The sequence below is a fragment of the Sinocyclocheilus grahami genome, unplaced genomic scaffold (assembly GCF_001515645.1).
Source record: "Sinocyclocheilus grahami isolate Dianchi unplaced genomic scaffold, SAMN03320097.WGS_v1.1 scaffold153.1, whole genome shotgun sequence".
Lineage (NCBI taxonomy): Eukaryota > Metazoa > Chordata > Actinopteri > Cypriniformes > Cyprinidae > Sinocyclocheilus > Sinocyclocheilus grahami.
Genome location: NW_015505332.1, coordinates 2,541,998 through 2,567,732, shown reverse-complemented (window position 1 = coordinate 2,567,732; position 25,735 = coordinate 2,541,998). Strand labels below are relative to the sequence as shown.

At 35.4% G+C, this 25,735-nt stretch overlaps 2 protein-coding genes across 2 annotated transcripts in view; one reads left to right on the top strand and one right to left on the bottom strand.

Annotated features, from left to right (window-relative positions):
- Positions 1 to 11,615, bottom strand: part of col28a1b (collagen, type XXVIII, alpha 1b) — a 15,731-nt gene extending 4,116 nt beyond the window's left edge. The window contains exons 1-24 of the mRNA XM_016282057.1: positions 11,577 to 11,615; positions 10,928 to 11,491; positions 9,377 to 9,397; positions 8,989 to 9,048; positions 8,858 to 8,911; positions 8,727 to 8,771; positions 8,606 to 8,632; positions 8,052 to 8,096; positions 7,922 to 7,966; positions 5,344 to 5,397; positions 4,804 to 4,872; positions 4,109 to 4,177; positions 3,961 to 4,029; positions 3,669 to 3,737; positions 3,520 to 3,588; positions 3,023 to 3,091; positions 2,871 to 2,939; positions 2,700 to 2,771; positions 2,518 to 2,586; positions 1,957 to 2,028; positions 1,765 to 1,834; positions 1,305 to 1,372; positions 936 to 1,016; positions 740 to 775 (exon numbers count right to left, since the gene is read on the bottom strand). Coding sequence (XP_016137543.1) covers positions 740 to 775; positions 936 to 1,016; positions 1,305 to 1,372; positions 1,765 to 1,834; positions 1,957 to 2,028; positions 2,518 to 2,586; positions 2,700 to 2,771; positions 2,871 to 2,939; positions 3,023 to 3,091; positions 3,520 to 3,588; positions 3,669 to 3,737; positions 3,961 to 4,029; positions 4,109 to 4,177; positions 4,804 to 4,872; positions 5,344 to 5,397; positions 7,922 to 7,966; positions 8,052 to 8,096; positions 8,606 to 8,632; positions 8,727 to 8,771; positions 8,858 to 8,911; positions 8,989 to 9,048; positions 9,377 to 9,397; positions 10,928 to 11,491; positions 11,577 to 11,615 — 1,905 coding nt within the window. The remainder of the gene's footprint in view (positions 1 to 739; positions 776 to 935; positions 1,017 to 1,304; positions 1,373 to 1,764; positions 1,835 to 1,956; positions 2,029 to 2,517; positions 2,587 to 2,699; positions 2,772 to 2,870; positions 2,940 to 3,022; positions 3,092 to 3,519; positions 3,589 to 3,668; positions 3,738 to 3,960; positions 4,030 to 4,108; positions 4,178 to 4,803; positions 4,873 to 5,343; positions 5,398 to 7,921; positions 7,967 to 8,051; positions 8,097 to 8,605; positions 8,633 to 8,726; positions 8,772 to 8,857; positions 8,912 to 8,988; positions 9,049 to 9,376; positions 9,398 to 10,927; positions 11,492 to 11,576) is intronic.
- Positions 11,616 to 13,527: 1,912 nt separating this feature from the next.
- On the top strand, positions 13,528 to 24,170 carry mios (missing oocyte, meiosis regulator, homolog (Drosophila)). Its single transcript, XM_016282009.1, has 11 exons — positions 13,528 to 13,599; positions 15,056 to 16,392; positions 17,283 to 17,381; positions 17,536 to 17,790; positions 19,428 to 19,597; positions 19,736 to 19,801; positions 19,880 to 20,038; positions 21,288 to 21,440; positions 21,771 to 21,975; positions 22,072 to 22,201; positions 24,009 to 24,170. Exons 2-11 carry the CDS (start codon positions 15,087 to 15,089, stop codon positions 24,097 to 24,099), a joined length of 2,634 nt encoding a protein of 877 aa, XP_016137495.1. The 5' UTR covers positions 13,528 to 13,599; positions 15,056 to 15,086; the 3' UTR covers positions 24,100 to 24,170.
- The last annotated feature ends 1,565 nt before the right edge of the window (positions 24,171 to 25,735 follow it).

Genomic DNA, 25,735 nt, shown 5'->3' with positions numbered 1-25,735 from the left:
ATATGCTATACAATTATATATATATATATATATATATATATATATAAATAATGTAATAAAATAATGGCATATATATATAACTGATATAAAGCTGAAATTATACAAAACTTTTTATATAACTATGTATTATATAAAAAAATTATGTAATAAAATAATGGCATATATATATATATATATATATATATGCCATTATTTTATTACATAATTTTTTTATATAATACATAGTTATATATATATATATATATATAATTGTATAGCATATGTACAATATCCAAATGTTTTGTATGTGTTAAAAACACACTGTAAAAAAATTTTTGTTTTTGTAGTTGTAAATAAAACTAAGATTATTGGAATATGTTTTAACAAGAAAATACTATTTCAGTCTTTTTATTTAAACAACAACAACAACAAAAATCCCATTTAATTCAATGCATTGAAATAATTCAGAAATTGAAATTACTAGTAAATTTCACAAATAATTACAAGTAGATCATACACCAATTTGCAGATGACCAAAAAGAGCAGTAAGCACTGTGTGGAATACTATATCCCATAATGCAATGCACTGGACTTTACCTTCCACTTACATAATTTAACCAAACTCCCAAAAGTCAAATCATTTTTACACCAAAAATGGGATGATAATGCAATCAACAGCATAATACTTTTATTTTTCTTAATTATTATTTTATTTTTGCACTAGAACAAATGAATTCTTTATTGACATCTGTGTACGTACCGTGAGACCAGGTTCTCCTTTTGTTCCTGTATTACCCTGTGATTATAAAACACAATGTTCAGGTGTGTAAAATGTAGTTCAATAATGCAGAGATGTGTCTTAAGCAATGTTTGGAATTATCAGCTATAATAATGTTTAAAGATTAAAAAGCAAGTCTCGCGTGGATGATCAGATTTTCCTTCTCAGTTCTTCTCACCGGTGGTCCAGTAGATCCTGGTCCTCCCTGGCTTCCTCTGTCTCCTTTACGTGCTTGTGCTCCGGGTAACCCACGATCCCCCTACAACAGAGTAGTTACATCAAAGGAGCCACAGTTTTGCTCATGTTTTCAAGTCTGACGTGATGCAACATTTTTAATTGCATGTAAGTGCATATACTGTAAGTCTGGCATTATAAATCACCAGTTTTGTGAAAAATAGTGGCAAACATTTCATTTTGTGTTTGATGGAAGAAAGAAAGTCCTACAGGTATGGGACAACATGAGGGTGAGTAAATGTAACTGTGTGAAGGATTCCTTGCTGTACAAAATATAAATGCATGCTAGTAGTGGGTATATGACGCTCCTCACCTTCTGCCCCGGTAGACCGTCTCCAGGAAACCCTCTTGGCCCCTGTAAACCCTGATATCCAGGATCACCCTGTACGAAAACAAAATACATGTGAATTAAACAAACATTTACTCTCCTTATCTATAGTCCTATGCAAAGCATACCCAATTTCCAAAGTTAACAAGACAATTTTATTGAGTTACTACAACGCAGATATTTGAGTTTAAATTACACACAATATTAAGTTACTGTAATGATCAACAGAACTCATCAATGCTTAAATTAGAATTTTTTACTTGAAACCATGCATTTATATAAGCTGTGGTAAGCAGGCCCCCTGAATAATTTTTTTAGAGTGAGGTTTAAAAAGCAGAAATGTGTCTTAATTTTCATAAATAAATTAAAGTAAGAAATGGTCAATTTGTATTTAATTTTATTTTTGATACAGCTTGTTTTTAATCCTGAGCATTTCTCAAACGTACCTTAGGTCCTGGTATGCCCCGTCCTGGAGGCCCAGAAACACCTGGAACTCCAACATTCCCTGGTTCTCCCTATTTTAAATGAAAGATACTGTAACTCAATAGATTTTAAGTGAATACTGGCAATGACAGAGACAAAGGTCTTTTCTCGATGTGGTATTTTGTTTTTATAAATATGAATGGATTGTTTTCACCTTTGCCCCTGCTGGCCCAACTGGTCCCAATGGTCCTGGTAGGCCTCGGGAGCCCCTCTCCCCTCGAACCCCCTGTTAAAGAAGATACAGCCTATTCAATATATGTGAAGAGAGAGTTCACCCAAAAATGTGTGGTACCATCGTGAACACGCATCGAAGACTGACATGAAAGAGAAGAAATTGTTGAATACAATTTTTATTTTTGTTTTCTTTGCACACAAAAAGTATTCTCGTAACTTCAAAATTACGGTTGAACCACTGATGCCAAATTCACTAGTTTAACAATGTTCTTACTACCTTTCTGGGCCTTGATCATGGTAGTACCCTTGCTGTCTATATGGAGGGTCAGAAAGCTCTCAGATTTCATCAAAAATATCTTAATTTGCGTTCTGAAGATTAATGAAGGTCTTATGAGTATGGAACAACACGAGGGTGAGTAAGTAATGACAGAATTTTCATTTTTTGGGTGAACTATCCCTTTAAAGTGAGATTGCCATTATACAATAATGTTTTAAGCTTCAGTTTTGTCTGAAGAATCAATAGAGCACATCCATACATTACCTTCTCTCCAGGCATGCCTCTTCCTGGAGGTCCGTCTTGTCCTTTGGGTCCTGGTAAGCCTATATCACCCTAAAGTAAACAAGATATTTTACAGTATATTATAAGATATTTTACAGTATATTATATAGAATTTTTTTATGTAAAGCTATCCCTCACTAACATGCCATTAAGAGCATTCTGACCTTTGCTCCCATGGCTCCATCTTCTCCTGGTACACTTGCCTCACCAGGTAAACCTCGTAACCCAGGTTCACCCTACGGCATCAACCCATAAATACAACTCTGATTTCACTATTTGATACTTTATTCTGTTCTTTCATGTCATGTAACAGCTTAGTTGACATGACAACTCACTTTGGGTCCTGGTTCTCCAATTCCTCTTTCTCCAGGGGTTCCACGTTCTCCAGGGAAACCCTGTTCTCCCTGTGAGGAAACAAAACCAAAACACAGTGTAGATAGATAGGCAGACAGACAGATGGATGGATGTTTGTATGGTGCAGTTTTACCTTTGGTCCCGTGAGTCCTATCCCAGGATACCCTCTTTGACCAGTAGGACCAGCTGGTCCCTGATTCCCCTTTAGATATAAAAATAAAGGCGACAATTAGGAAAAGATGTGGTAGTCATCTGGTGGTCCGTCAGAAATGTTTTGTGGTTACTAGTGTCTTCTGGGTGATTTCTAGGATAGTTCTAGTGGTTGCTTGGGTCTTTTGGGTGGCTAGCTGGACATTTCTAGTAGTTGCTAGAAAGAGGTTTTCTAGCAGTGGCAAGTGGCTCTATTTGCATGTTTCCATTTATTTAGAAAAGTAATAGCACACTTCTTCCAGCAAGCTGCATGATTTCAGGTATCATTCGTGTCTGTAGCACAAACCATGCATGTTGTTTAGGGTTTAATCAGATGATTAACCCCATGTATGATCACTAGAAATAGTGAAGCTTGTGTCAGCTATTGTACTGTACAGCAATATTGGTATCAAAATGCAAAACCAGAAACATGAAAAATACTTTCTCTCCTTGAATCCCCCTGCCAGGCATTCCTAATGGTCCAGGTGATCCAGTAGGTCCTGCATTGCCCTACAAGGATGCATTCAGGGGCTAAATTAAATGCATTTAATTTACATAGACAAGTTAGGTCTCACACAACTGTGACATACCTTTTCACCTTTAATTCCATAACCTGGGGGTCCACGTCCACCTGCAGCACCGACATATCCACGGTCACCCTAAGACACAAACACAATAAAACATTCAAAAGTGATATATAAATGTCTTTGTTCACACGACCATTAGAGGGAAATAATAACATAGAGGTCTGAGCTTAAGCATAAAGGTACTTTATTGGCATCATTGGTTCCATGGAGATGCGTGCATGGAACGTTTCCATTCCACAAAAGGCTCCTTATAATATTTAGATTATTAAAATGTTCTACAACTAAAGCTGCTCACCTTGGGCCCAGGAAGTCCTTCGCCTGGAGCTCCTGGGTTCCCCTGTGCTCCTGGTAAACCTGGAGGACCCTTCATTGATGCGTGTATCATTATGTCATTATAATATATAGATGCATGTTTAAAAGTCATATAAGCTGTTTTTACTTACAGGTTGTCCTGGCTGACCTATGCCGACCTGACCAGGAAGACCTGGTCTTCCTGGGTTCCCTTTGTCTCCCTAGAACAACCACACCACAAGTACGTTTAAGAGATCTCAAAAACTGAATAAAATACACTGCATGAGGTTCTTACACTTTGATGTGGAAAAGAACAAACTAAATCCTCTGGAACAAGAAAGTATCTCATTATAACTTATTTTGGCTATTGATAAAAGCCTCCAAGTCAAAACATCCCATAGAAAATAAAAATTGCTAATGATATCTCTTTTTATACTGTAGTAAAACAGTAATATTGTGAAATGTTATTACAATTTCAAATAACTGTTTTATATTTGAATATATTTTCAAATGTAATTTATTCCTGTGATGCAAAGCTGAATTTTCAGCATCATTACTCCAGTTTTCAGTGTCACATGATCCTTTAAAAATCATTCTAATATGCTGATTTGCTGCTAAAGAAACAATTATTATTATCCTCAAACAGTTGTGGTGTGTAATATTTTTGTGGAAATTGTGATACATTTTTTCAACATTTTTTGATGAACAGAAAGTTTGAAGAACAGCGTTTATTTGAAAATGGAAATCTTTTGTAACATTATACGTCTTTACTGTCACTTTTGATCAATTCAATGCATCCTTTCTAAATAAAAGTATTCATTTCTTTTAAAAGTCCTGAGAAGTTTACCTTTGGACCAGGAAATCCGACTCCAATATCTCCCGGTGGGCCAGATGAACCAATCGGCCCTCGATCACCCTAGGAACAATCTGAAGGTCAGCAGCCATCATTTGGATCTTTATATGAATTTAAAGTTTATGCAAAGTTAAAGCTGATTTATTTTCTGCTAAATCTCAGTCATCCTGGGTACATGTAACATTGCTACTTTTACTTTGTCTACTATGAGCATGAGGTATGGTGAAAGGGTTCAGTACATGTTTTCTCTCATGTATATTCCAACTGACATTTACAGAGCATAAAGGCACCCGTTGTGTCTAACAGTTTAGGGTTTTTTGCATTTGAATGTGCTATTATATATTTGTCAGATTTTCAAGGCACTCTTTGTTAAAGATTCCTAGCCAAACACGAAAGGCAAAAGATCTGCATTTAAACCGACATGGAAACATCGCTAAAATGTCATTCTTTACTACCAGATCTTTGTCACTATTTAAGTCACAAATATCAGTTACAGACGTCTCACTGGCAAGGAAATAGAAGATATGATCCTACTTTAGTTCCTGCTGGACCCTCATGTCCCTGGTCTCCTGGAGGCCCTTTCAGACCCTGGTGAAATAATGAAGAAATAGGTTAAAATTTAAGTTGAAATTTTATTCAAAAAAGGTATAGTTCAGCCAAAAAAATGATGTAGATGACTTTGTTTCTTCATCTAAACAGATTTGGACAAATTTAGTAATGCATCACTTGCTCAGCAATGGATGCTCTGCAGTGAATGGGTGCCGTCAGAATGAGAGTCCAAACAGCTGATAAAAACATCACAATAATCCAACAAGTAATCCACACCACTCCAGTCCATCAATTAATGTCTTGTGAAGCTAAAAGTTGTGTGTTTGTAAGAAACAAATTCATCTTTAAGATATTTTAACTGCTAAACTTTTGTTTCTGGCTAAAATAGTCCATAATTCCATAATTTATAATAACACTAAAACATTTTTGCTTGTAAACAGTGCTTTGAAGTTAAAAATGCCTTAATGATGGATTTGTTTCGTACAAATAGACAGCTTTTCACATCACAAGACATAAATTGATGGACTGGACTGGAGTCATGTGGATTACTTGTGGATTATTTTGATGTTTTTATCAGCTGTTTGGACTCTCATTCTGACGGCACCCATTCACTGCAGAGCATCCATTGGTGAGCAAGTGATGGAATGCTAAAGTTCTCCAAAGCTGTTCTGATGAAGAAAAAAAAGGATCTACATCTTGGATGGCCTGTGGATGGGTACATTTTCAGCAAATTTTCATTTTTAGGTGAACTATTCCTTTTACAATTCTTCAACCATATGCCTAGATGCAATAAACTCTAATAGTATAGGATGATATGGCGTTTTTAGGCTGCTAGATGCCTGTTAAAATGTACGGGTTTTGAGGGACTTGACCCAGTCGATCTGATCTACTCTGTCTCTTCACTAATCCCACTGTACAAAGTCGTCCTCAGAAAAAGAATAATATCCTGCAAGCCTGGATTCACTGCTTTACATGTGTACATTAGCATAGGCTTACGAGCGATCTGCCGATCACATTCCATAAGTGCAGGGTGGGGAAACAGCCACGGACTGCCATGATCACCACATTTGTGATGAGACAACTTGTGATACAACTAATGCATTGAATTTTATATTTCTAAATGTATAAATAAACTGTATAAAGAGATTTTAGAGATTATGACATGATGGCTAGATTAACAAATAACCAGACGCCACCCGATCTAAATATTCCCTCACAGTTTAATAGTATCAGATCAGAGCACACCTCGCTTTTCAGACCAATGAGCTTTGTAAAAATCGACGCGTTTCAGAAAGGCGGGGCATAGAGGAGAAGCAATAATGTACAATATGTGGAAAATATTGTGTTTTTTTAACCTTAAACCACATAAACACATTTCATTACACCAAATACACAAAATAATGTTCTTTTTAGCAACATCATATGACCCCTTTAAATTTGATTAAGCTTAATGTTCTTGTTTACAGTTTAACACAATATGGCAGTTGGGTACTAAAATGTGTCAATTCTGCACTAGAATTGTTTCTTTATAAATAGTGGCATAAAAAGTAGTTATAGTAATAGAAATTTCTGTCATGAAACTCTAGATGGAGTAGGCTGATAGGTTCTAATTCAGTCAATCACATCATTATTCACATGGTGCAGCTGTTTGGTTTCTTATCGCATCAGTAGCCAATGAGCTCGCTGCTCAACATTCAAATATTTGGCTACTGTTTGCTTTAGCAGTTGCAGCGCACTTCAGAAACCCTCCACCTTCCCCAGCTCCACCTGTATAGATCTGCTACGGCGTAAATTCATGTATGTTGCATGGGGGGTTTTCATATATATGTGGAGCAGCAGTATTTCCTGCATGCTCACAGCAGCATGTCTGTGGATGTATTGCCAGTAATACTCGCAACAGCGTAGCAGATCTATTCCACCAAGACCAAAGACATTAACATTGCCACATATATTGCCATGCTAAACTCTCCGAGAGTTGTCATGACAGGACTGCAGTTATTTATTTTTTGAAAGCATTTAATTGTACATATATGGACAAAAATTATGCAATTATCATTTATACATAATGTTAACAGTTATATTCTAAATGACAAAAAAAAGAATGATGAGAGATCAACTTTTAAGAGCAACATTGATTAAAATTCATAAATACATAAATTCATTCAATGTGACTGTCTGTGAGATGTGTCATAATTAAAGAAATAATTTATTATTTTTGACTATCATTTTTGGCTGCTCTTACAAAATTTTCCCAACTTTATTTATTTTAGTTAGTTAGTTCGTCAAAAATCTCTTTTGCTACTGGAGCTATTTTGTGCCAAAAAATGTAATGGAAAAAAATATGTCATCATTCAGAACATAAATACCATAGAGAATTTTATGCCACCTTTACAAAGACTTCTCCAAAGGTTTACAGAATCAAATTAAATACTAAAATAACTGAATGAGTATCCCACAATATAAAAAACTATATAAAATTTATATATAAAAATATATAAATTCAGCTGACACCTTCAGTGTGGCATATAATATGTCATGTAAATGTTAAATATTTATACTGTGCCTGCTCTCCTCTGGGGCCCCTCAGCCCTGGAGGCCCTTCGGTGCCCTGTGAAATACAATAAAAACGATTTATTAATCATGTATTCTGTATATTAGAATATAAATATTTTAGGTCAGTACAGAAGACATACCTTATGTCCCTTTTGTCCTGGTGGTCCACAGTTTCCTTGATCTCCCTAAAACATGACTCAAGTCTCAATGATTGCATTGTGGAACAGAATGTGTAAGAACAGTGATAGTAGCATTAATAATTCCGATGAGAATATGAATTTTTCCATTTTATTATATGTGCACAATATTAATTTAGCATACACTACTGGTCAAAGGTTCCGAATAATTCAGATGTTTTTGAAAGAAGTCTCTTATGCTCACCTAAGCTGCATTTATTTGATCAGAAATACAGAAAAAAATGATAATATTGTAAAATATCTATATTTAAATAGAAAACCGTTATTTTAACATTTTATTTTTGATCAAAAAATGCAGCCTTGGTGAGCTTTTACTTCTAAAAACATAAAAAAAATCATAATAATTGTTTCTCTTAATAATAGTTTATAAATAATAAATAATAGTTTCTCTCTCTGATCTGACATCACGAGTCATCAAGAGCATTCTGTATGAAGCTGTTAATGACTTCATTGCAATAACATATGTATATGTGAAATATAAAACTCTGAGGTTTCACCTTATCCCCTTTGAACCCAGGTCTTCCCTGTGGATGAGGAACCAGGAACAGAACCAGTGTTGGTCAGAGAGTCATTGGTAACACAGACTGTATAAAGTGATTATATGAAGATGTGATGTACCTCTGGACCGTTGATTCCTGGAAGACCGGGTGCTCCTGTTTCCCCCTGTAAAACATATCAGATCAACTAGTCAACAACAGTAAACTACAGATCTAATAATCATAATTATAGGTAATTATTTTCACTCTCACCCTTGAGCCTTTTTGACCAGTTGCTCCTTCATAACCTTGCTCTCCTTTAGTACCCTAAACAAAGTAGAGTTTTTCTCATGAATGACACTAATAAACGAAAATGGCCTCAATTTCATCTGAGCGATACTCACAGGAGCTCCTGGAGGACCGCGTTCACCTTTCTCACACAAACACACCGGTGGCCGTGGACACTGGCAGGAGGAATACAACCAACAGGTAGTTTTTTAAATTTATTTTTATTCACCCACAAATGAAAATTCTGTCATCATTTACTCACCCTCATGTCGTTCCAATCTTGTTTGAGTTTTTCTCTTCTGTTGAACACAAAAGAAGATATTTTGCCAAACACTTGACGGTATCCATTGACTTCCATAGTAATTCTTCCCCTACTATTGAAGTCAATGGGGACCAACAACTATTTGGTTCTTCAAAATATCTTCTTTTGTGTTCAAAATATGAAAGAAGCTCATACAGGTTTGGAACGACATGATCAAATATTTTTGATAGTCCAGTACTTACTTCATTCTTTGCAATTATTTCCTGGGGAAAAAAATGAAATAAGAAATGAGAATTAGAACACAAATCACAGTACCAAAATGAATTAAATTTATTGTCAAATCCCGTGCATGCATGGCATGGGAAACTTTGATGCATTTCTAAGAGGCCCGTATTGTGCGATCACAGACAGTGCTTGACATTTCATGAGCGCCAGCCCCTTCTGTGTTTCTGTGGAAAATCCCCCACACCCACTGATGTGTGAACCATGCCCCAGGACAGCAGACTGAACACTGGATCTCAGACCCTCACAAATCAAATCTAGACGCCCATTTGTGAGCATCTATTATCTGGCCCAAAATAACAGCAATATTTCCTGTAGGCTGGAATATAGAAATAGAAAGCAAGTGCTTAAATCAAAGCTAAATGAATAAGTGGCATGTCAGCTGGAGTCCATGTGAGAAATGAGTGTCGTGTGTCTCTGTGTATGCCAAAATGTTTTGAGCACTTATTACCATGTTGCTTCCCAAATATGCAATATGGGTGGCTGCTTGGTGGTTTCTTATTGACCTAAATCACAGGTGTGTGTTTTACACGAACATGGCTATTCATGGCTAATATAGTTTATATTTTTAGATGATATAACAATCAAGCAGTTTAGATTTTAAGCAATCAAGAGGTTTAGATTCAGAATTTAGAATGATCCAAAACTATATTGTGTTAGATGGTTTTTAATGTTCATAGAGTTTCTTTGTGTTTCTTTTTATTTCTTTTTATTATTAAAACGTGCTCTGGAATGCAAAACTTCATACTCCAGAGTATTAGTGGGCCATTTGCGTTTTTACTTGTTTGTTTGTTCATTTCTCTCTTTAGGTTTAAGGCTGCACAGATCATTAAAATAAAATTGAAATAAAAATATATTACACATGATATATGACTAATATATTTTAATGATAATTTTATATTAGATTTGTAATATTTTTATAAATCTTAATTAGAATACATTTTCTGTTGCACAAGGTGATTTTTGTGTTATACTATATACAAATAATTTTATTTTATATTTTTTATTATATTTATAGAATCCATTAATCGATTTTTATATTATATTTTTTATATTCTTAAACATTTGAATTATAATAAGTAATTAATTAATATCCTTTTAATTCAAAGGGTGATTTTGTGTTTGCATAGAAATTATATATATAGAAGTTATATGTGTGTGTTTCATGAAATACCATTTTTTATATTTTTTATTATAGTAATTAATCATTTATATTAGCATACCCTGTTCTGTTGCACAAAGTGATAAAATCATGACTTCATTTGATGCAAAATGCTGATGTATCTCAATAGTGAATGAAGTGGTGTGCAGGGCTTTTTTTTAAATTTATTAAAAAGTATTAATTCCATTTCTCAATTCAGTATTGACTGTTTTTGTTTATTGTGTAATTTAATTGTGCTATCTGAATGCATCTTTTACTTTCCATTATATTTTTAATTGATCATTTATTTGTATTTATAATATGGGCTCATCATGTCTGATGAGTCTGACAGATGAAGTGAATGTCTCACGAGCTGCTGCAGGAGCCGTTCCTCCAGTTTGGGGTCAGTGAGGCTGTGGAAGTACTGCTGCGCTGGGCTGCTCGCTACGACCCGCAGTTTGGCACTGTTCACGTTGTCCTTTGCCAAGTTTGATAAGCCAATTGTGAAGATCTTAATGTTGTGGCCTTTGGCCTCGGCGACCGCCGTCATGATGTCAGGATTCCGCGGATGGTCGATGCCGTCGGTCATGAGCAGGGCGACCCTCACACTTTGCTCCTTGGTCTCGCTGGTGAAGAGTTGAGTGGTGTTGGATATGGCGTATGTGGAGTACGTTCCCTGGCCGATGTAGATGGCGTCCGCCAATCTGCTCAGGAAGACGTCAAGCTCCTGCCAGTCTTTGAAGTGCTGGTCGATATGGACTGAGCTGCTGTAGTAGATGAGTGCCATACGGGTTTTCAGATGCCAGTCGGACACCTGCATCTGTGCCACCCGCTTGCTGAAGGAGCGCACAAATGCTTTCTCTTGATCGAACAGAAGGCCCTTCGCACTCTCTGAGCTGTCCAGGATGAATGCGATCTCTAGTGTGCATACTAACTCTGAAACCAGAAAAAAAACATAAACACACTTTATTGGTGTTATCAGCTATGGTCAACTATGGTTCTGACATATGAAATAATACTCTGAGCTGTCCAGGATGAATGCGATCTCTAGTGTGCATACTAACTCTGAAACCAGAAAAAAAAACATAAACACACTTTATTGGTGTTATCAGCTATGGTCAACTATGGTTCTGACATATGAAATAATTGCCAGAATTGTTATTTATTTATTTATTTTAATGGAACAGTTTTTAGTGAACCTTTAGATCAAATTTAAAAACAAAATGCTCGTGTTTTAATGTGTTTGTTTTGAGTAGTGTGAGAATATGGAGCTCAAAAGGAAGAAAAAACAGCTCATACAACCAAACTGAGTAAAAATATGCAATTTGTTGCAGTATCTGATATTTATATGGCCAAATATCCTGATGGCTTGTAATGTAAATCAATGAGATCTTTATAGCAGTATGACAGGCTACTTAAAAAATGCATATACATATCAGTTGTCACTCTAAATCTCCCAGTAATATGTCTTAGTAAGGTGATATTTTTATATGCTTAGTTTTATGATCTAAAATATGTAGTTTCAAAACATATAATGCAATGCAAAACAATGATAATTGAGAGATGAACAAAAAAAGTTCCTCAAAAGCCTGATGATTGTATTTGATACTCACATTTTATCATGTTTTTTTTCCCTGAAATATGGATAATAAAGTAAACCTTAAGCTGCTTAAGTCCAGTAAGTGTTCATCTTGCAATATTACTAAAGATATAAAAATTATGAATATGTTTATAAAAATCCGTAAAAATGTCACAGAAAAAAGACAGGTGAGCCACAACCTGAAGGTGGAAGATTTTACAATCATATTAAAAGGCCTTTTAATTGTTAGAAGTTGAAACTATCTAACAGAGACAGAAGGCATGTAGTAGATCGTGTACAAAAGGTTTTTAGTGCAGTTTTGACCATTTACAGGTGCATCTCAATAAATTAGAACGTCGTGGAAAAGTTCATTTATTTCAGTAATTCAACTCAAATTGTGAAACTCGTGTATTAAATAAATTCAATGCACACAGACTGAAGTAGTTTAAGTCTTTGGTTATTTTAATTGCGATGATTTTGGCTCACATTTAACAAAAACCCACCAATTCACTATCTCAACAAATTAGAATATGTGACATGCCAATCAGCTAATCAACTCAAAACACCTGCAAAGGTTTCCTGAGCCTTCAAAATGGTCTCTCAGTTTGGTTCACTAGGCTACACAATCATGGGGAAGACTGCAGATCTGACAGTTGTCCAGAAGACTATCATTGACACCCTTCACAAGGAGGGTAAGCCACAAACATTCATTGCCAAAGAAGCTGGCTGTTCACAGAGTGCTGTATCCAAGCATGTTAACAGAAAGTTGAGTGGAAGGAAAAAGTGTGGAAGAAAAAGATGCACAACCAACCGAGAGAACCACAGCCTTATGAGGATTGTCAAGCAAAATCGATTCAAGAATTTGAGTGAACTTCACAAGGAATGGACTGAGGCTGGGGTCAAGGCATCAAGAGCCACCACACACAGACGTGTCAAGGAATTTGGCTACAGTTGTTGTATTCCTCTTGTTAAGCCACTCCTGAACCACAGCCATCCATAAAAATGCAGTTACGACATAATTCGACTTTTCATGTCATAATGTTATTTTTCTCATAATTGAGACCTTTATCTCATACTTTTTTTTTTTTTTTTTAGATATTCTAACATAATTTTGACGTTGTAATCTCACAATTGTGACTTTTTATAGCATAATTAAGATTTACCAGAGCATTGTTTTTGTGTGTATGTGGCGACAATAGGTTTACTTATCTCTGTTTCACGTTTGATTTAATTGAATTGGTTTATTTTATGGAAGACTTGACTGTTGAGACAGACGCTATTAGGTTTAGTTCTCCAACTGTATTAATATAATCCTCGTTCCTCTCTGCTCGTCGATGCCGGTTATATTGGGTAAACGGAGTGGGACTTTTATTTTGTGTGTTTCTGTCACGTTGTGTTTACAGTCTGCACTGCTTCCGACTTCACGCTACCTAAACAAACTTCAGCATGCTTGCACGTCAAATGTGAGTTTATATTTATCAAACTTTCATGAACACAGCTGTCATTTATTTATATTTTAAAGCATGGTTTATTCAGTGTCTTCATGTAGTGGCTGGCGTCTGTCATTAGCTGTTTCCGGTTTAGAAAAGGTTGAAATGGTTAGTTTAGCTATAGCTAACCGGCTAACTCACTGTTATTAAAAGTTAAAAGAACATTTTCACTCGTTACCTCTTTTTCAAAAAGCGGTTTTATTTTTTTCTCCAGTTATTTAATATTTACATCTTAACACGAAGTGATAGAATCGTGAGGCGGTCATATTAATGATTTTATTTCATTTAATGTTTATTTGAACACATTATGGCTTTAACAATCTACTTGAATTTTCTCTTCACGTTATCAGGAAGGCTGTTCCAGAGTTTGGGAGCCAAATGCGAAAAAGCTCTACCTCCTTTAGTGGACTTTGCTATCCTAGGTACTACCAAAAGTCCAGAGTTTTGCGACCTTAGGGAGCGTGATGGATTGTAGTGTGGTAGAAGACTAGTTAGGTACGCAGGAGCTAACCCATTAAGGGCCTTATAGGCAAGTAATAATATTTTGTAACTGATATGGTACTTAATATAGTAAAAATAATAATAGTAGTAACTAGTGCTGTCAAATGATTAATCGCATCCAAAATAAACGTTTTTATTTACATAATATATGTGTGTGTACTGTGTATATTTATTATGTATATATAAATACACACACATACAGTATATATTTTGAAAATATTTACATTTACATATTTATAATCTTATTTTTATATTATATAAAAATATATTTAATATATAAACAACATATTTTTCTTAAATATATACATGCATGTGTATTTATATATACATAATAAATATACATAACATACACACACATATTATGTAAACAAAAACCTTTTATTTTGGATGCGATTAATTGTTTGACAGCACTAGTAGTAAAAATAGTAACAAATAATAGTAAAATTCTTGCATATATATATATATATATATAATGCAAGAATATAACAAATAATAGTAAAAATAATAATACAATTTAATAAAAATAAAGTTTGTAATATTACTATTAAAGTACTATTCAATTCATAATTATGTAATTACAAGTCATATAATATATAAAAATAAATAAATAATAATGATTTTATTATAATCAATAATAATTATTAATAATATTAATTATTTTTAACTAACATTTTTTAATAATAGGCTTATATTACGTAGAATAGATTATATTATTATATTATGATACGGAATATGTATGCCCACATATATGCCCAGACATATACTTATATATAGGTTAGGGTTAACATTATTAATTATTATATATATCATATTTAACATTATATATATATATATATATGTATGTATAAATATATTAATTAATCCAAGTATAGGTAAAATAGGTGAGGTGTGTAAGTGCTATGTAAATAAGAATCTTTATCATTCGCAGGTATCTGCACTGAACAAACCACTGTCCTGCCATGTCGAGCGGCTATAAGCCCGATATCCTGTGGTCTCCCCATCATGCAGACCGCTATGTGATCTGCGACACTGAACTCAGTCTGTATCGGATCGGACCTGCAGGAAACTCGGAGACCAAAGCCGGTGCCCTTCCGCTATCCGAGGAGACGGCAGCCACGCTGCTGGCCATCAACTCCGACGCCCCGTATATGAAATGTGTGGCCTGGTATCCCAAACAAGAGCCAGAGTGTTTGCTGGCTGTGGGACAGGCCAACGGACGAGTCGTCCTGACCAGTCTGGGACAGAGCCATAATTCCAAATGTAAGGAGCTGGTGGGTAAAGAGTTTGTACCCAAGCACGCCCGACAATGCAACACACTCGCGTGGAACCCGGTGGACAGTAACTGGCTGGCGGCTGGTTTGGACAAACATCGGGCTGATTTTTCCGTTCTCATATGGGACATAAGTAGTAAGTTTTCCCCCGAAGCGGTTCCTGCTGAGAAGGTTCGTCTGTCTGGAGACGTGGACTCTGGGTTGGTGGTGACCAAACCGCTGTACGAGCTCGGACAGAACGATGCATGCCTTTCTCTTTGTTGGCTCCCTCGCGATCATCAAAAGTTACTCCTGGCTGGGATGCATCGAAATCTGGCCATCTTTGACCTGCGCAACACCAGCCAGAAGACGTTTGTGAACACCAAAGCCATCCAGGGCGTAACGGTGGATCCTCACTTTCAGGATCGCGTTGCATCCTTCTTCGAAGGCCAGGTGGCCATCTGGGATTTGCGCAAATTCGAAAAACCGGTCTTTACTTTGACCGAGCAGTCCAAACCTTTGACTAAAGTGGCATGGTGTCCCACTCGCATGGGCCTGCTGGCCACGCTCACGCGGGACAGCAACATCATCCGGCTGTATGACATGCAGCACACACCCATGCCGTTCGGCGACGAGGTTGAGCCCACCATCATCGAGCGCAGCGTCCAGCCCTGCAGCGAGAGCATCATCAGCAGCTTCGCCTGGCATCCGTCCGCCCAGAACCGCATGGTGGTGGTGTCGCCCAACCGGGTCATGAACGACTTCACCGTCTTTGAGCGCATATCGCTGGCCTGGAGCTCCACCACGGCGCTGATGTGGGCGTGCGGGCGGCACCTGTACGAGTGCGCGGAGGACGCCGGTCAGGGGGCGGCCGCTGCTGAGAAGGACATCGCCACTAAGATGAGGGAGCGAGCGCAGTCGCGTTACGGCCACGACACCGTGCAGGTGTGGAGGAACCACGTGCTGGCCGGAGGAGACGACCCGCAGCTGAGGTCGCTCTGGTACACGCTCCATTATATCCTTCACTGCAGCGCTGTGGCATTACAGGAGATGATTGAACCTTTCAAAGCATATAGTGTCCAAGTTATTGTTGAATGTTTACCTAAAAACCAAACTATTAATTGTTGTTTCAGGATGTTTTGCTGTTTACTTGACTCATGATTTATTATTATTATTATTATGTTTATTTTATTATGACTTTTGATTATATATAATAATACAACATAATTAAAATATATATTACATTATTAATTATATAATAGTAATTTTATTTTTACTATCATATATAATCATTAATATAGTTTATAATATACATTATATTGCATTATTATTTACATAATTTTTAATAATTTTAATAAATAATATTTTTTTTAGGAGTAGGAGTATATGGTTTGTTTTAAGATATGGCCTTTGAATAGACAACAATAATAGTAATAATAAAAAAATTATACAATATCGTTACTATATATAAATATATAAAATATAATATAAATTATTTATATATGTGTGTGTGTGTAATATTTATTTTGTTTTCTATATTTTTTTATTTAATTAATTTTTTTTACAACTTTTTACTAGTTTAGCATGAAGTCTGGTCTGCTTTACATCGTATTAAAAAAAAATCTGAAAATTGCATTAGATTTTTTCTGTAATTTCACTTTAAAAAAATATTTTTGAATTAAACAGTCTGTGGCATCTGACATTGTAAACTACACATTGTTAAACAAAAATATATCAGTTTTAACAACTTAATTAACATTAAATTCTTTTGAGAAATGTACACAATTCTTATGAATTTACTGTTTGTTAATCACTGGAGTGATTGGTTCATTTTCATGTTGTCATATTCTTGTTTATATGGTATTGTTCTGTTTGATAGCTCTGTATTTCCTATGCAAGTTTTACTTATGAAACAGTACACTGAAAATGTGGAGCAGAAGCAACAGAGCAGTAAACAGTCGCTCATCTACTCAGGCATCAAACACATCGTCAAGTCCAGCTCTGGTAAGTGCAAACAGCACAATATCTGTTCTGTGAACATAATGATGATTGTTGTACAGATGAGCAAAAGTATTTCTCATAGATATCTGCTAAATGCCTCAGTCAACCTCACGGTATCTTTCACTGGAGGCCCTCTAAAGAAATGTCTCTCTATCAGGCACTATAGAGACACGGCGCTGCTGGTCGGGTTCAGACAGGCAGACCGATGTACCGCGGTACCACAGCGAGGAGCGCAGTCTGGCTCTGCAGCTGTGTGGTTGGATCAGTCGAGGGCCTGACATCGATGTGGAGCCCTTCCTGAAGTCTCTGGAGCAGGAGGGCGAGTGGGAGAGAGCCGCTGCTGTCGCTCTCTTTAACCTGGACATCCGACGGGCCATTCAGATTCTTAACAAAGGAGCTTCAGCAGAGAAAGGTACAGGACTGGACTGGAGGAACATTGTCCAGCCAGTGACACTGACTATAAAACTCACAAAACATGTCAAGAACTGGTCAAAGGAATTATATTTTGCAGCAAAAAATGAAGCGTATCTTAAAGATTTTTTTACTCAGTGGCATTATTTTTATGCCAATTAACCACACTTTCCTCCACAGTTCCTGTACTGTAAAAATAAAAAATAAATAAAAACATGCAATGCAATAAAAATCTAATATATATTTATATAACATCTGACATAAATGACATAGTGTTTATTTATTTGTATTTATTAGTTTTAGTTAATTTAATTGTAGTTATTTTAGTAATTTAACTTAAACCTAATGAAATGAAATGCTGTAATTATATATATATAATCATTTTTCAGCATTTTATATTGTTTTAATTAATGATAATAACCCTGATATAAAATATTAATTTCTATTTTTCTTGCCTCTTAATTTGGGTAAAAATGTTTCCTGGACATGTGAGTGCCATGTCCAAAATATTTTTAACTGATGCCAAACCTTTTTTTAATGATATGATGACCAATATTATAATTGTGTGCTACTTTGCTACTGTTTTTACTTCTTCAGTGTTGACACAAAAATTCTGTACATGTATCAAAATATAACACAGATGCATAACTAGATACATAATAAACAAACACAGTACGAATTGATGAAAATAAGCCCTGATATGTGTAAAAAAAATGCCTCTATTGGCTGATAACGATATAGAATTTGTCTCTATTATGGAGTTATTTATTTAAATTGGAGATGACATGAACAGTTTAGAATAGCTTGTTCATATAGAGAGATAGATGTTCATGTTCCTCTAGGGGATTTACAGGAAGTCCTGTCCTCGGATGAATGTTAGAAGCACTGTGTGAAATACAGGCTAGAAAGAAACACTGAACGCCATCAGCTGCCTGTTTGCAATCAAAAGTGATCCTTATATACTGACAAAATGACAAAAGCATGGCTTACGTTACACAATGATAGCTGTTTAATATTAAATGCCCTAAAGCCGTAGATGCATACGGCATATGGAGCTGTTTGCTTATCGTTCATAATTGCCCGTTGTTTGGGTTTTAAGCATAATTTGTTTTGGCTTTGGGAAACAGATCTAATCTTTTATAATCTTTATAAAGGGTGTGTTTTTTTACACCTACTGCCATAAGGTTTTTGTCTCTGCATTGTGTTTTGTTTGCACTCATCCAAACGGCATATGTTGTTCTTTCTTCCTTTGAACACAAAAAGAGTATCATTGATATACAATCTATATATCAATATCAATGTCTGTCTGTCTGTCTGTCTGTCATCTCGTTCTATACAGCCTATCTATCTATCTATCTATCTATCTATCTATCTATCTATCTATCTATCTATCTATCTATCTATCTATCTATCTATCTATCTATCTATCTGTCTATCTGTCTGTCTGTCTGTCTGTCTGTCTGTCTGTCTGTCTAACCTTTTTGAATTATATTTTATTTGTATATTATTTTCAGTTAATGTTTATTTTATTTTAAGTACCAGAATTGTTTTTTTCTTGGTTTTAGTTAACTATAACAACCTTGATCTTGAAAATGTGCAAATGCATCTAGTTTTCTGTTTCCTTTATGTTGTGACCAGGTGATCTGAACCTGAACGTGGTGGCCATGGCTCTGTCAGGCTACACTGATGAGAAAAACTCCCTGTGGAGAGAGATGTGCAGCTCTCTCAGACTCCAGCTGAAGAAGCCGTACCTGTGTATCATGTTTGCCTTCCTCACCAGTGAACCTGGCGCCTATGATGCCGTCTTGGTATGTTAATAAAAAAAACGAATCGGAGTATTGTGCTTAAAAGAATATTCTGTATTGCACCGAATTTAAAATATGCGATTGTTGTTGCTGTATATTGAAGTTAATTATTTTAATAAAAGTGTGTTTTGTGTTTTCTAGTATGAGAGTCGTGTGGCTGTCAGGGACAGGGTGGCATTTGCATGTATGTTTCTAAATGACGCTCAGGTAAGACCCGCTCACCCCTGAGTTTATCCAAGTCTCAATGTGCACTATATAATACACTGTCATTTTTCCTGCCTTAAGTTGCCTCGTTACATAGACAAGCTGACCAATGAGATGAAGGAGGCTGGTAATCTGGAGGGCATCCTGCTGACAGGACTGACGAAAGACGGAGTGGATCTCATGGAGAGTCATGTAGACCGAACCGGAGATGTGCAGACGGCCAGTTTCTGCATGCTCAAAGTAAGTGACACATGATAAAGTTAAAAAAAGAGAATATGACAGTAATATTGTGAAATATTATTACAATTTAAAATAACCATTTTGTATGTGAATATATTTTAAAATGTAATTTATTCCTGTGATGCAAAGCTGAATTTTCAGCATGATTAATTTAGAATTCAGTGTCACATGATCCTTCAGAAATCAATCTAATATGCTGATATGCTGCTCACAAAACATGTCTTATTATTACCAATGTTGAAAAGCATTCATATTTTTGTGAAAACCATAGGATTCTTTTTTCAGGATTCTTTGATAAATAGAAAGTTCAAAGTTTAAACATTTATTTGAAATCTTTTGTAACATAATTGTCTTTACTGTTGCCTTTGATCAATTTAATGCATGCTTGCTGAATAAAAGTATGAATTGCTGTCAGAGAAAGATAGATAGATAGATAGATAGATAGATAGATAGATAGATAGATAGATAGATTGATTGATTGATTGATTGATTACATACATACATACATACATACATACATACATACATACATACAAGCAAGTTTTTTTTATATTGCAAATACTGTAACTGTAATGTAATATTGTATATTGATTGAAATTTTATGCATCCGTAGCTTGGATATTTAGTTAATATATCATTAATTAATATAATTTTTGATAACATACCTAATCTTACATTTTATGTTGGTTATTTCTAATTTATATACATATATATTATTTTACTATGATTCAAAAACATTCTAGATTGGAAAAGGTGAGGGTTTTTTAATTAAAACTTTTAGTGTATAATTGTCTTTACTGTTGCCTTTGATCAATTTAATGCATGCTTGCTGAATAAAAGTATGAATTGCTGTCAGAGAAATCTTAACCTGACGTTTTGAATGGTAATGTATATTACAAAAGCAATAAAAAGCTAAATGCAAACAAATTAAGATGTTCTTAAGATTGATGGATAGGACAAATCTAATTGTTGTACATTTACATTTATGCTTTTAGCAGATGCTTTTATCCAATGAGAAAAAAAGGAGCAAAAGCAATTTGTCAATTAGCCGATGTATATATGTAATATACAATGGTAGGTTTGTTAGACAACTAGACTAGAAAGCAAGCTAGAGAAGAGAAATGCTGAGAAGAAAAAGAAGTGTGACTGTGTGTTGTTAAACCAGGAAAAGTGATGTGGATTGAGGTCTACCTCACAATTTCCAGATGAGTGTGTTAAATGTTGATTTATGTGGTGTTTGTGGTGGCAGGGCTCCCCAGGAGAGGTGCTGAAGGACCCTCGGGTGCAGTGCTGGATCGAGAACTATCGCAACCTGTTGGACGCATGGAGGTTTTGGCACAAACGGGCTGAATTTGACATTCATAGGAGCAAATTGGATCCCAGCTCAAAACCACTTGCACAGGCTAGAATCAAGTTGTTTTTATTTCTGGCAGTTGTTAAGTCGTGATTATGCATGACTGGTATAATAACTGACAAATTTGTATAGGTCCGTATTATTGATTTTTATTTATTGATCTGACTGGGCAATGTTGTGTGTATATATAATATATATAAAATAAATAAATATTTATAATATTGTTTATATTTATCGGTGCATCCCTAGCTTTGATATTTAGTTAATATGTGTCATGAATTTATATAATTCTTTGTACCATACTTACATTTTGTTTTTATGTTGTTCTTCTATTATTTTTCTTATTTATTCTGATTCCTTTACATATGTTCTGTGCAGGTGTTTGTGAGCTGTAACTTCTGTGGAAAGTCTATATCATACAGCTGCTCAGCGATACCTCATCAGGGCCGTGGATTCAGTCAGTACGGGGTCAGCGGTTCACCCACCAAGTCAAAGGTCACCAGTTGCCCTGGCTGTCGTAAACCACTTCCACGCTGTGCCCTCTGCTTAATGAACATGGGCACTCCTGTGTCCAGCTGCCCAGGTAACAGACGGATCATTTAAAATTCTTCTTAAAATATGATACCATAATGTAACCATGTTCCATTCACTGTGAGACTCATCTCGTCCATCTTATCAGGCACAGGAAAAGCTGACGAGAAAGCCGATCTCACACGAGACAAAAAACTCGCACAGTTCAATAACTGGTTCACCTGGTGCCACAACTGCCGGCACGGTGGTCACGCGGGTCACATGCTCAGCTGGTTTAGGTAGGAGTCATATTCACCCATATTGTGCCATTTATTTGATGATCTTATAAATCCAAGTTTTTTTTTTTTTTTAAGTTAATAATTTTATTTAAAACGGATGCATTCAATTGATCAAAAGTGACCGTAAAGACATTTATAATGTTACAAAAGATTTCTATTTCAAATAACTTCTTTTGAACCTTCTATTTATGAAAGCATGTTGAAAAAAAAGGTATCGCAATTTCCAAAAAAATATTACGCAAAATATTCGTTTCTTGAGCAGCAAATCAGCATATTAGAATGATTTCTGAAGGATCATGTGACACTGAAGAGATAGATAGATAGATAGATAGATAGATTGATTGATTGATTGATTGATTACATACATACATACATACATACATACATACATACATACATACAAGCAAGTTTTTTTTATATTGCAAATACTGTAACTGTAATGTAATATTGTATATTGATTGAAATTTTATGCATCCGTAGCTTGGATATTTAGTTAATATATCATTAATTAATATAATTTTTGATAACATACCTAATCTTACATTTTATGTTGGCTATTTCTAATTTATATACATATATATTATTTTACTATGATTCAAAAACATTCTAGATTGGAAAAGGTGAGGGTTTTTTAATTAAAACTTTTAGTGATTTATAATATTGTTTATATTTATCGGTGCATCCCTAGCTTTGATATTTAGTTAATATGTGTCATGAATTTATATAATTCTTTGTACCATACTTACATTTTGTTTTTATGTTGTTCTTCTATTATTTTTCTTATTTATTCTGATTCCTTTACATATGTTCTGTGCAGGTGTTTGTGAGCTGTAACTTCTGTGGAAAGTCTATATCATACAGCTGCTCAGCGATACCTCATCAGGGCCGTGGATTCAGTCAGTACGGGGTCAGCGGTTCACCCACCAAGTCAAAGGTCACCAGTTGCCCTGGCTGTCGTAAACCACTTCCACGCTGTGCCCTCTGCTTAATGAACATGGGCACTCCTGTGTCCAGCTGCCCAGGTAACAGACGGATCATTTAAAGTTCTTCTTCAATTATGATACCATAATGTAAACATATTCAGTTCACTCGTCTCGTCCGTCTTATCAGGCACAGGAAAAGCAGATGAGAAAGCTGATCTCACACGAGACAAAAAACTCGCACAGTTCAATAACTGGTTCACCTGGTGCCACAACTGCCGGCACGGTGGTCACGCGGGTCACATGCTCAGCTGGTTTAGGTAGGAGTCATATTCACCCATATTGTGCCATTTATTTGATGATCTTATAAATCCAAGTTTTTTTTTTTAAAGTTAATAATTTTATTTAAAACGGATGCATTCAATTGATCAAAAGTGACCGTAAAGACATTTATAATGTTACAAAAGATTTCTATTTCAAATAACTTCTTTTGAACCTTCTATTTATGAAAGCATGTTGAAAAAAAAGGTATCGCAATTTCCAAAAAAATATTACGCAAAATATTCGTTTCTTGAGCAGCAAATCAGCATATTAGAATGATTTCTGAAGGATCATGTGACACTGAAGACTGGAGTAATGATGCTGAAAATTCAGCTTTGATGACAAGAATAAATTACATTTTAAAATAAATTTGAATAGAAAACAGTTATTATAAATTGTAATAATATTTCACAATATTACTGTTTTTACTGTATTTTTGACCAAATAAATGCAGCCTTGATGAACAAAGATGTCTTTCAAAAGCTTTCCAACCCCAATCTTTTGAACTGTAGTTTATAGTATTAACTATAACATTTTAAGTGCAATTATATTGTCTTTTCTTTCAGAGACCACAGTGAGTGCCCAGTTTCGGCCTGCACCTGTAAATGCATGCAGCTGGACACCACAGGCAACCTGGTGCCTTCTGATAGTGTATAAAGGCCCACATTACTACAGTAGTCAACATGTGAAGTGGATCATAACCTTTCATCAAAGTTGTCCTAAAACCAAATTCGTTCTTGTCTTAGGACAACTTTGATTCACTTTTTTGATCCACTTCAAATGTTGACTACTGTAACCAGCTACCAACATTAGTACTGTAAGTGATAATGGCAAAGTTCTCATAGTTTCAGAAGTTAAAGACGAGCACATCTGTCTTTTCTGAAGTGATCTGCACACCTCACTGGTATTGAAGTTGACGACAGGTGCTCTATTGACAGGAACTAAAGCAGTTAAATTGTTAGGATTATGTTACCCATGATTAACTCACTCACCCACCCACGGGCAGTTGTGTTCTCTCAGACATCTGACCTTCTCGAGAGACAATCTATGTGAATGTCTGACCTATACATTTGTGGTCCAGCAGCAGGAGATTCTAGGAATAAAACAATTTCAGTACCAACTTTAGAGACAGGGAAAGAGATACCACAACAGTTTAACCTGAGGAGTTTGAATGCATGTAAGGAATAATTTGTTTATATCTTAGAAAGTGCTTTCACACGGTCCATAACTACTTCCACTACTTGCCTTTGAGTTTAGCGATTTATATTGTTTTATTATTCTGTATTTATTGCGTATTACTCCATACCACGCTGAACCTCAGTCAGCTGTTGAAAATTTTATTTGTCAGAGATCTACAATACAGGTCAAATGATCTACACTGGAAAGTAGTAAAGTGTCTATTCAATTTGTTTTAAAATTTGCTTTTAACAAATAACACAAAGTGATTTTTGTTGTTTAAGATGTGTAGGTTTAACATTAGTTCTGGCTAAGTATTGCATTTTTTGGATCCAAAGGTAATGCTGCTTTGTAATGCTTACCTTAATTTATTGCACAATCAATGCAAGAATTTAACAATCTAACTATTTAAATGATTGTGTCTTTATTTTTTGAAAAGCAAAAAGAACTTCTATCAATGACTAATGTTATTAAAAAAAAATTTGAAGGAGTTTTGAATGCAGTATTTTCTTTTCTTTATGCAACTAAATAATGAGATGTTTTGTTTGCTTCAATTAGATCAATACAGATTTTCAGTTTAATGAACTATGACAAAGTAGCAGAAATGAAGATTTAAAGGGGTCATATGTTGTTGCTAAAAAGAACATTATTTGGTGTAATGAAATGTGTTTATGCGGTTTAAGGTTCAAAAAACACATTATTTTCCACATACTGTACATTATTGTTTCTCCTCTATGCCCCGCCTTTCTGAAAAGCGAGGTGTGCGCTGATTGGCCAGCTATCCAGTGCGTTGTGATTGGCCGAATACCTCAAGTGTGTGACGGAAACGTTACGCCCCTTACCATATTGTGATGCCCTGTCCGGCCGGAGCGACAAGACAAAAACATTAAAACCCATTATAAACAAGGCATTTGTTGCATCCAGTGGGGACATAATTACGGATTATAATGACTTATACCTGTCTTTTTACGCGTTGCATTGCAAACGCATGTCTGCATTTGTGATCGGAGAAACGACAAACAACAAGCGCTACTCTACACTGCTCAAAACTCGCGTTTGAATCGTCAGTGGCAAATTCTTTAAATATAAAAACTTACAGTCTGTGAGTCAGAACAGC

What these genes read in the sequence shown, in the direction of transcription:
- mios (XM_016282009.1), top strand. Translation starts at nt 15,087, where the DNA reads ATGTCGAGCGGCTATAAGCCCGATATCCTGTGGTCTCCCCATCATGCA. An exon ending in TGTTTCTAAATGACGCTCAG is followed by an intron (nt 19,802 to 19,879) that starts GTAAGACCCGCT and finishes TCCTGCCTTAAG; the next exon opens with TTGCCTCGTTACATAGACAA. An exon ending in TCCTGTGTCCAGCTGCCCAG is followed by an intron (nt 21,976 to 22,071) that starts GTAACAGACGGA and finishes CCATCTTATCAG; the next exon opens with GCACAGGAAAAGCTGACGAG.